This window comes from Neomonachus schauinslandi, chromosome 7 (genome assembly GCF_002201575.2).
Source record: "Neomonachus schauinslandi chromosome 7, ASM220157v2, whole genome shotgun sequence".
In the NCBI taxonomy this organism is placed as follows: Eukaryota; Metazoa; Chordata; class Mammalia; order Carnivora; family Phocidae; genus Neomonachus; species Neomonachus schauinslandi.
The window spans coordinates 46532112-46543043 of record NC_058409.1 but is presented as its reverse complement, the minus strand read 5'-3'; the positions used below and the strand labels follow the sequence as shown (position 1 = coordinate 46543043).

At 37.8% G+C, this 10932-nt stretch overlaps 1 protein-coding gene across 1 annotated transcript in view; it reads right to left on the bottom strand.

The window, feature by feature from the left end:
* Positions 1 to 3555: 3555 nt before the first annotated feature.
* The window catches only part of CWC27 (CWC27 spliceosome associated cyclophilin), a 200045-nt gene continuing 192668 nt past the window's right edge, over positions 3556 to 10932 (bottom strand). The window contains exon 15 of the mRNA XM_021702127.2: positions 3556 to 4299. Coding sequence (XP_021557802.1) covers positions 4137 to 4299 — 163 coding nt within the window. The 3' untranslated portion in view covers positions 3556 to 4136. The remainder of the gene's footprint in view (positions 4300 to 10932) is intronic.

The following is a 10932-nucleotide window of genomic DNA, read 5'->3' as shown; positions in this document are numbered from 1 at the left end:
AAGGTAAAACAAGAAGATAAAATATATGTGTGGCAGGAAAACTTCCTGCTTTCTAGTAAGCAGAAGTGGTAGCACCTGATAAACTGTATAAAGTCACTGGATTGGAGTCAAAGCCATAGAGGAGCCAGACCTGATTTCTTTCTTTCTTTTTTTTTTTTTTTGTGAATGACAGTGTTAAAGAATGTAACCCCTCTTAACTTCTCTACACCCCGTACATACAAATTACTTATGCTGATACAACCCTCAATGGTAACTCACTTCACACCTCTATTTTTTTTTTTTTTCTTGTTATCACCAAGATTAAACAGCATGTTTGGGCAATATTCTGCATTCATCTAACCTTTTCCATACAGGCCACACTGATACAACAGAACAGGTTTATGTACCTCACACGTCAGATCCTATCAAGAAACTTGGTACTGACAGTTTGATAAGGACACCGTAGCTTATTGAACTTGTTCTAAAAACAACAGCAGCAAACCACTCATCTCACACGTTTTAGTGACCTTGTTCTATGGTCAAGAACGCAGCAGATGTATTACTGACTGTGTGGCTTTGGAGCATAAGGAAAGCTGAGGCATGTGACAATATGTGTTTTGATATGATACCATTAAAAATTCTGGAGATCTGCATTTACTTCAATTACCTATTGAGAAAGGAGAGGTCTAGGATTAGTTTTAACTTCCACTTTGCCAACAGCTTTAACCAAAGTGAAAAAATGGCTAGTCAGAAAATGAGACGAAAATTGCCAGGAGTTGCTTTTCTCTTTGATCTCCAGAAGGTCCAGGATTGTGATAGACAACCAACAAGAATGCTGATAGACTTCACTGTTTCAGGGTGACATCCCTATGGCAAGACACATAAAAGAAAAGTAAACCCAAATAAATAGAAAATTAGAAGAACTATAAAGCTTAATTTTCTTACATATTTTTTATTTTTTTTGTCTTTGAACAGATTTTTCTTTTTTGCCCAAACATTCCTGTGATATGCCAAAGACTTTACTATAAGCACATTTAATACCATATTTAAAAATTATTTAACTATGTTATTTTTTTTTTAAATTTTATGATCTTGTATTTATTTATTTTTATTTTTTTAAAGATTTTATTTATTTATTTGACAGAGAGAGACACAGCCAGAGAGGGAACACCAGCAGGGGGAGTGGGAGAGGGAGAAGCAGGCTTCCCGCCGAGCAGGAAGCCCCATGCAGGGCTCGATCCCAGGACCCTGGGATCATGACCCGAGCTGAAGGCAGCCGCTTAACCGACTGAGCCACCCAGGTGCCCCTATTTAACTGTGTTCTTAAGCTTTAAAAAATTGTTATTGCTATGATGCAGTTAAGTTCTTTTTTTTTTTAAAGATTTTATTTATTTATTTGACAGAGAGAGCAAAAGAGCACAAGCAGGGGGAGCAGCAGAGGGAGAGGAAGAAGCAGGCCCCCTTCCGAGCAGGGAGTCTGACGCGGGACTCCATCCCAGGACCCTGGGATCCTGACCTGAGCCCAAGGCAGATGCCTAACCATCTGAGCCACCCAGGCGCCCTGATGCAGTTAAGTTCTAAGTGAATTTTACTATCATGGTGAAATTTTCAGATGGGATTCTAATCTCTGTAAAATTTCAGGTTTTTCTGTTCCTTGTGGTTAAAGCAGGATAAGGAGCATTCAACCAACCTGAGGGTTTAATTTGTCACTCAGTTATATTTTTATGCCTACAAATATTCTTCTGGCTTGTTCTCTGGAGGCCTGTGGTCCCCTCTATTCTTAAAGATGGACACATTCAGGTAGAAATAGGAGAGAAACCTATAGGATTCTTCAATATAAACAAATCCAGTGCTAATGTATTTCCTAATAACCAACAAACTTCGTGAGTTTGGAAAACATAATTTTGCTTTGTGAGTATCTGTAAAACAACTGATATTATAACTTTGTAGTGAGGGGAAGATAGGGCACACTTCTAAACACTAGCTTATATTTTGGTGGGTTGGTGTCTACTAATTACCCTACTTTTGAGTGTGTTGGTATTTCCCCAGAGCACCCCTATCCTATCCCTCTCCTCCTCTTTGAGACTTTCTCCTACTTCTGAAGCAAAAAAGAAAGTGTTCTTGTTACTATTGGGAGTCCTTCTGTCTTCTCACCTCAGGTTCTAGATATGATCATAAAGGAAAAATATGAAATATTTCAGGCATACTAGAATATAGAGAGAATATAATGAGGCTTGAGTACCTAACATCTCCCTTAAGAAATAAAACATTACAAACACAAATGAAGCCCCCTATGTTACTTCTACCTCCTCAAAGGTAACCACTATTTTCATTCGTGTTTTTATACTTTTGCTACATGTGTACATCATTAAACAAAATAGAATGCTGTGTTGCATGTTTTAAATTTTTATAGAGATGGTTCCCTTTTCTCACATTATTTTTAAGATAAGCTAACACATAACTTGTTTATTGATCGTCACTACACAGTATTCCATAGTATGGATATACAACAACTTAGTTATCCATTCTTTTTTTTTTTTTTTTAAAGATTTTGTTTATTTGAGACACAGAGAGAGAGCACAAGCAGGGAGGAGAGTTAGAGGGAGGAGGGAGAAGCAGACTCCCTGCTCAGCGGGAAGCCTGCTTCTCCCTCTGCCTGCCGCTCCCCCTGCTTGTGCTTACTCTCTGTCTCCCTCTCTCTCTGACAAATAAATAAAATCTTAAAAAAAAAAGAATTTTTGGATAAATGGATATGCATATCTTTAACTTTACTAGATATTGCCATGCTCCAAAGATGGAATCATCAGCAGTGAAGCCAGCAATCCGTGTAACAAATCCTCTGGGTTCAAAGTTTCAGATTCAATAATCTGGAGGTGGGGTGGTGGTGATGGGGAGTATGGCAAGAATCTGCATTTCTCACGTGTCTCCAAGTGATACTGTTGCCACTGCAGTGTAATATCTGGGACTACATTTTGAGAACAAGTGCTCTAGAGAAAGTCTGTTGGATTACATTTGGAAAAAGAGAGGCGATGAGACACTATCTGAAAAGATGTGGCTGGTGAGGTTTAATTAGGTAACTGAAAGTCAGCCTGTGGTATAATTTGAGGATTCAGATTCTAGAAAAAATGAGTAAAATATAGATAATATATAGTAAATAACCAGTATGCGTGGTTGTCATCAAAGGCTAAATTCTTGATGAGTTCTGTTGCTAGAATGGGACCTCTGCATGTGCTCCTGCTGTTGCTAAGCTGAGAAGGACAGAGGAGTAGACAGGAGCTCCGTATTAGGCCAGTGTGTGCAGTAAGCTTGGCTGATATTACTTAGTGTATTAGTGTCTTGATTATATCTGTAAAACCCAGGCGTTGGCTTAGATGCAGGTGAGAATATTCCCTTGGGGATTCCTCAAGCATTAAAGGCATGGGGCTACTGGGGCACCTGGGTGGCTCATTCGTTAAGCATCTGTCTTCGGCTCAGGTCATGATCCCAGGGCCCTGGGATCGAGCCCCGCATCAGGCTCCCTGCTTGGCGGGAAGCCTGCTTCTCCCTCTCCCACTCCCCCTGCTTGTGTTCCCTCTCTCGCTGTGTCTCTCTCTGTCAAATAAATAAATAAAATCTTTAAAAAAAAAGGCATGGGGCTACTGAGTCTTACTGATTTGGCTATTTTTAGATATTTATATCCAAAACAACAACAACAAAAATCAATCTTTATAGTATGTATTTTTTTATTATATTCTAAATTTAGTAATGTGGTAACAGAATGCCAGGGAGCTTTCCCTTAAATACTCTTTTTTGCAAGAACTTCTTATAAAAAAAATCTTGAAAACAAAGCCTTCACATATTTTAGGATAAACAGACACACAGGCTGGCACAGTCGACAAATAGTTAACATGTAAACTGGCAGGAAATTTATTTTATTTCAGATTTTGCACTATAAAAGGTCAAATGGAGGGCAAAAAAAGCATGTACCGGTAACCAAAAACATTTGCTTAAATCATTCCACAATTTACATAAGATAATTGTTCTTCAAAACCAGACAACAGGTTCGAAAATACTTCTTTTCACACCCTTATAAGTGATGCTGTTGGGAACAATGGCTGTTATAAGGCCACTTATTGCAGGCACATTTCTAGCTAGTTCTAGTTAACATTACTGTCATTTTATCTTCTTTCCTTTTTCTCTCTCATCAGCTTTTTGCTTTCTTCTCGTCTTCTCTTATTCACTGGATTCCGAGGATCATAGATTTCAAATGTGTCTGAATCTTGCATGCTTGCATCTTTCACTTTTCTGGTTTTATCCTCAAACTGAAGTACATGCGACATCCTGAAGAGGGAGAGAGATGGTTCAGTGATTTTGGCAGAACAGAAAGTAGAAATTTTATACTCTACTGCCCTTGGCATAATGAACCATAAGGGTATAGAACACCAACATGGGTTTATTGTTTATTGCTGCTTATACCACATGGAAACCAACTTCTCAGAAAACACTTAAGTTTGAAAAACATGTCTGGAGCTTGTTCTGTTGCTTTGTATTTTTAGTAATGAGTCTCTTTGCCTCAGTCTTCACTTGAAGGTTCTTTCCTGATGGGAGGTTAAAGTAATTCTACCCAGAAGTGTTCCTTCAACTAAACTCAGAGAACATTCTGCCAGCTTCTATAAAGAGCACACTCACTTAGCGAGAGTGGGCAGGGTTGCAGGGCAGAACTCCAGACAATAAACCACCCCTATCTGATCTTTTTGTTTTCAGTAGTTAAAGGGGTCAAGAGTCAGCAATGTGTTAAGAAAATTCTTGTTCAAATGGTGTTATGACTGCCTTTTATGGGGAGTTGCAGGGTTAAAAAAAAAAAGGTGGTTTTTTTTTTTTTTTTTCACGCACAAGGAAACTAAGCTTTGGCGTAACTCCATGGACTAATTTCCTCCTCTTACTGTTGATTACAACAAATTTAACCATCCTGCTTTCCCACTTTATCAAATGCTTACTGGTCTTAAGGTATCAACATGTGCTTGAATCATAAGTGGTCATAAGCTGGCTATCCTTAGCAGCAGGGAAATATGTAAGTGATTAGCTCTGCCCCCATTAGGAGGTGTCAGAAATAAATGGGGAAGTCAAAGACCAGATTTCAGGGCAGTTGAATGAATTTGGAAAGAGAAAAGTTCAATTTTGATATATAAACAAAACTACTAAGGCTTTTCCCACCTGTTAGTTAAGCAATTTTAAAGTGGGCATACCCAACACTTTTATCACAGCTGATAGGGCTAAATTGCCTATGGGATTAACACTCCGCATACACCCGTTGTAACTTCCACATGAAACCCAAATATTACATGAATTTCTTTTCCCCTGAATAAGCAGAGATTTGGGCAGTAGGTACTAGCACAAATCCCCCACCCCTTTTCCCTGCAGTAGCACAAATGCTGAGTGAAGTTTACTTATGTGATAAACTCTCATGGATATATTCAGATTTTGAAGAAAAGATTTTGGTGGGAAATAAAATGTTACAATATTGTTGGTACTAAGGATTCAGTAGCTACTGTTCTCGAGGGCTGACAAGTTGAGTCTTAACTCTATTCCCACCCCTTCCATTCCAGAAAAGCTTACTGGAATGCAATTAGTACAAGTGATATTATTATAGAGATGACCTAGAATCTACTTTAACTTACTAAATGAGGTAAATCAGATGCTCATTTCTATACTTCATTATTAATAATTTGTTATTTGCATCAAGTTTCATAACTAATTTCAATACATGAACATGCCCTATCACCCGTCAGAACTGCTGACTTCTTACACTTCTCTTGCTTTAGTAAACACCCTTTTTTACAAAAGGTATCATATGAGATCTTGCCATTTACAGCATGGGTAGACCTAGAGGGTATTATGTTTACTGAAATAAGTCAACGACAAATACCATGTTATTTCACTTAGATGTAGAATCTAAAAAACAAAACAAATCAATAAACAGAATCAGACCTAAAAATACAGAGTACTTATGGTTGCCAGAGGGGAGAGGGGTGGGAGGATGGGCCAAATGGGTAAAGAGGCATAGGATGTACAGTCTTCCACTTGCGGAATGAATAAGTCATGGAAATAAAAGGCACAGCATAAGGAATATAGTCAATGGTACTGTCATAGTGTTGCATGGTGACAGATGGGAGCTGCACTTGTGGTGAGCGTAGTATAAGGTATAGATAGTTGAATCACTATGCTGTACACCGAAATCTAATGCAATATTGTATGGCAACCATATAAAAAAGAAAAAGAAAGAAACAAAACAACAAAAAAAGAAAATCAGAAAGTATAGTGACCTCTTTATCATAGCAATTACAGGGGAAAAACCATGCGGATAGATAATTTCAAGAATGGTGATATTGAGGCCCATGCTTCCTAAGTTTCCATTTTAAATTGTTTCTATCTTCTTTGAAAACGAGCAGATATATTTAATGGAAGAAATAGAAAAAAGAGCTCTGGATTAAGCTTATGGTAACAATAAATAGCATCAATTTTATCATGGATAATCATACAATTTAGTAGGATAAATCTGTAGATTCTTTGTGGGAGGAGGAAGAGAGGGTATTCATAGGTTTTGATTACAACTTTTCAATTGGAGATACTAATAAAATACTAGAAGCTACAAATATGAAAAAAAAGGAAATGCATCATAAGATCGTTGCTTATTTAAATGGATTCCTCAAGTCTGATTTTCTTATGCTTTCAATTTCCTACAGTGTTTAAGTATTAGCTTCTGAGAATAAAAAAAAATTCCAACTCCTAGAAAAAGTCTGATTGTTCTACATTCATGGTAACAAAGAACAACTAGAACCAGTTTGAAACACAAACTGGATTTAATCAATTAATGATAATTTGCTTAGGCCTAAATGATCAGTGACAACTCAGTTCAGTAAATACACCTTTGAAAGCCAACTAATCAGTGACAGCCTTATGCTTTTGACAGTTGGCCAATCAGTGGTGGGCTCTCTAGCAAACATATTTCTGAAAGCCAGCCAATCACTGACAGTCTCTCGTGAGTAATGGGGCTTCTGAGACTGATGTCAATCCCCAAATAATCCCTGACCCCAAAACTCTGTGTAAGATTTGCAACCCACTTTGCTCAGAGACTGGGCCTAAAAGCATAGCTCTTCCTTACTTAAGTAATAAATTAAACCTTTTGTTTTAGGTAATGAGAGGTGGTCTTTTTCTTTGACACATCTTACAATCTGTGCTGCATTCCCCACAAAGTATACTTTTTAGGAATTAAGTGTATTTCCACTTCTGAGGAACAAGTTTAGAAGGGTGGCAGGATGTCCTTTTGAAGGTCCTTTACTACACATCGTGGAGAGTACAGACCCTGCACTGCATTTCAGTAAGTGTTTAGCAAATGATTCTTGTGCAGATACCTAAGCCGAAACCAGGAAGTAGCTCGAAACATGCCCTTTAAAGCAATTTTATTCAATACTCCTATATTGATAGTGAAAAACAAAACCACTGTCTTTAGTTAACTTATTAATATCTTTCTATATACACATTTTTCTATTTCAAAAATTATTGCTCTCTCTGTCCAAAAATACAGATGGATGTTTTGTAATATCCATTTCTATTAGGGACTGCCCACATTTCAAAAATGACTTTACCAGAACTTGTCAATTAAAACCTTATAGGCACCTTCCTCCTTTCCATCCCATGAGAGTAGCTTGCAACTATTGGATTTAGTTGGCTCTAGTATGAGAAATGAACTCTAGACATGTGAACAACAGCACAAAGTCCACAAAGAGAAACAGATTTTCCTACAAATTTGCAAAAAACAGAAAGCCGTAAATTAAAGTAGCTGTCTTTTTCAACTGTTTGTTTCATACACCACTGCACTAAACAAGTCCAACATTTTGATTAATAACAAACCTAAACCCAGAGGAAAGAAGGGGCTATCAGCTTACAAACTACTTCAGCTTTAATATCATAATACTTAGCATGGCTGGTTACTCAGCAATAACATTTAATCTTTAATAGAAATAAAAGCATAATCAAAATGGTTCACCCATTTATCTTTCAACATGCTTTGGTCACTTCATTTTAAAAAGCAAAACAAAACAGTTATTATGATTTTCAGCATAATAAACTCCTGACCTATGTGCCTCCATAAATCACAGACTGCATGAATTGAAAGCATGCCCACATTTTACAGCCTCCTCTGAGAATATACATGCAGACTTACACTACAGACTTAACTCAAGGACATAAGGGTCTGGTCATTTACAAGTTTGTATGTCCCAATAACTCAATACTATTCACTCTGTGTCTGGTGATGGAACTGGCCCAACAAGAGCAGTTAATTATTTGGAATTAATTGCACACTGATCATTTACATGTGAACATTTTAGAACTTTTAAAGATTTTATTTATTTATTTGATAGAGAGAGACATAGCGAGAGAGGGAACACAAGCAGGGGGAGAGGGAGAGGGAGAAGTAGGCTCCCCGCTGAGCAGAGAGCCCGAAGTGGGGCTCCATCCCAGGACCCCGGGATCATGACCTGAGCCGAAGGCAGATGCTTAACGACTGAGCCACCCAGGTGCCCCAGAACTTGTTCACTTGAAGGAAAAGACAAAAAATTTAGTTCTGATTAATAAAAAATTTACATAAGCTCAGATTCTCAAATAAGAACATTGACTTTAGTGTTTTACAGAAATATGGAGGCTTACATTTTCATAGAGGTTATTTGGTAGAATAAGGTCTTTTTTTTTCACATGGGGTTGTATGAAATTATAAACAAAAGTAAACAACTGATTCTTCGAAAAGGACCTGGACCTTGACTAAATTCACTATTTTGACATCCAGTTTTTAAAGTTCTCCAAAAATCATGAACTAGATTAAGAAATGACAGTAATGAATATTAATGGAGAACACAAGAGAGGTACTTATTTTCAAACATAGAGTAAGTAGTGCAATATAGAATTCCAGTATTAATAACTTGTTTCTGACTAAAATGCATTAAGATTACTTATGCTTCTATCGTGTAAACAGCCATCTTTTTCTTTGGAAATTCTATAAACCACTCCTTCCCAAGTCTTGCCAATTTAGGAACTTACCACCCCACCTTTAGATTTTTGTAGGTGTTCTAAATGTTCTACATCTGTATTATTTCTCCTTCTTCTAATCCTCCAAGGGTTCTAAAATAATCTTTAAAAAATTTTTTTAATTAAGTAGGTTCCACCCCCAACATGGGGCTTGAACTCACAACCCTGAGATTGAGAGTCCCATGCTCTATTGACTGAGCCAGCCAGGTGCCCCTAAAATAATTTTTCTTATACATTTCTTTGACCAGGAATTATTGACTATTGTATTAGACTGAACTACCTCAGCCAGACCCTTAAAACTCTCTAACAACTACATCTTCTTATCTCACCAACCTTATTTCATTTCTTTCATCATTTACCCTTTTGTAACTGGCTGTCTACTTAATTGTGTACAGACTGTCAGTTATTCGAGACAGTTTGAGTCTTGTCCCCAACTGTATTCCCAGTGCTGAAAATGGTGATTTGTGTTGTAAAGCAAAACCCCCAGATCTTCTGTACTGGCCAGACCTGCTGGCTGGTACTAGCTGGTCTGCTGAACTAACACTTGACCTCCTTTTGTGGGCAGGGAATGTCTTTTATTTCTGTGATAAACTTTTAAAATGTCTAATAGCTCTGCAGAAAGTCTCATGCTCAGCACAAGCCCACCTTTTCATGACCTCTCAGAGCTCAGCACATACTGATTGCTGCTTTTCCACTGTGGTCCTCTCACCTAACGGCTAGCTGTTACTCATAGACTGCAGGGCGAGCATGCCTTATGTTCTTTCCTACTGACTATGATCCCTCATGTAAAACTAGATAGGTTTTTTATTTTTAATTTTTTTATTAAGTAAACTCTGTGTGCAACGTGGGGCTCAAACTCATGACCCCGAGATCAAGAGTCACATGCCCCACCGACTGAGCCAGGCAGGTGCCCCTTGACAGATTTTTTTTTTTAAGCAGTTTCTTACAGACTAATCCTAGAGCCCTGCAGTAAACATAGGCTGCACGTAAGAATCATTTGGGTAGCTTTAAAAACTATGCCTGGCTTCTACCTCCAGAGGTATTGATTTAATTGTGCTGGGATGGGGCCCCAGCATTGGTAATTAAATTGGTAATTAAAATTTTTTCCTGGTGATTTTAAAATACAGTCAAAGTTAAGCCCACAGCACTGAAGTTTAAGAATCTTTACATTTTTACATTGATTTATTTCATCAGCTATTTGTTCTGGCCCCTTCAGAGATGAACAGCTAGTTCCTAATGACAAACTACTCATTTGAAGAAGCATAAGTGGCCCCTGAGCTCATTAACTGAATAATCACAAGTGTATTATCCTTTTCTTAGATATGGTTTGAAGATAAGACAAGAAACTAGATTCAATTATTCACTCAACAAACATCTGAGGACTTTTTATGCGTGAGACCCTGTGTCAGACACCGGGGACACAAAGCCAAATATGATCCAGGCCCTGCCATCCTAAAGGGAACAGTCTGTTAGGGAGATGCACACACAGACACTAGAACAAATGCACACTTTGGAATTGCCTGCAAAGCGTGAGGCGACAAGAAGAGCATCCATTGACACAGCTCTTTACAAAAAGCTTTCACGTGTTTTCTGCTAATATCTTCATAGTAGTAACGGTATGGGGGAGGCAGGAAAGATGTTGTCATCACCCCCACTGCACAGGCAAACTTTTTTTTTCATGGTCAAGAAACTTGTAGCTGGTAAGGAGTTATGTTAGTAGTGGTGGGAATTCTTTGTTTTAGCTTTTTGAAATATTAGCCTTTCAAATATTAGTACCTGATGAGGTACTCTACTGAATGTCTTCAGAGGTAATAAATTTTCATGAAATGAAGATGGATTTAACTTTAGGAATAAATAGAAAGTTAATTCAGTGCTAAGTTGAGTGAGTAG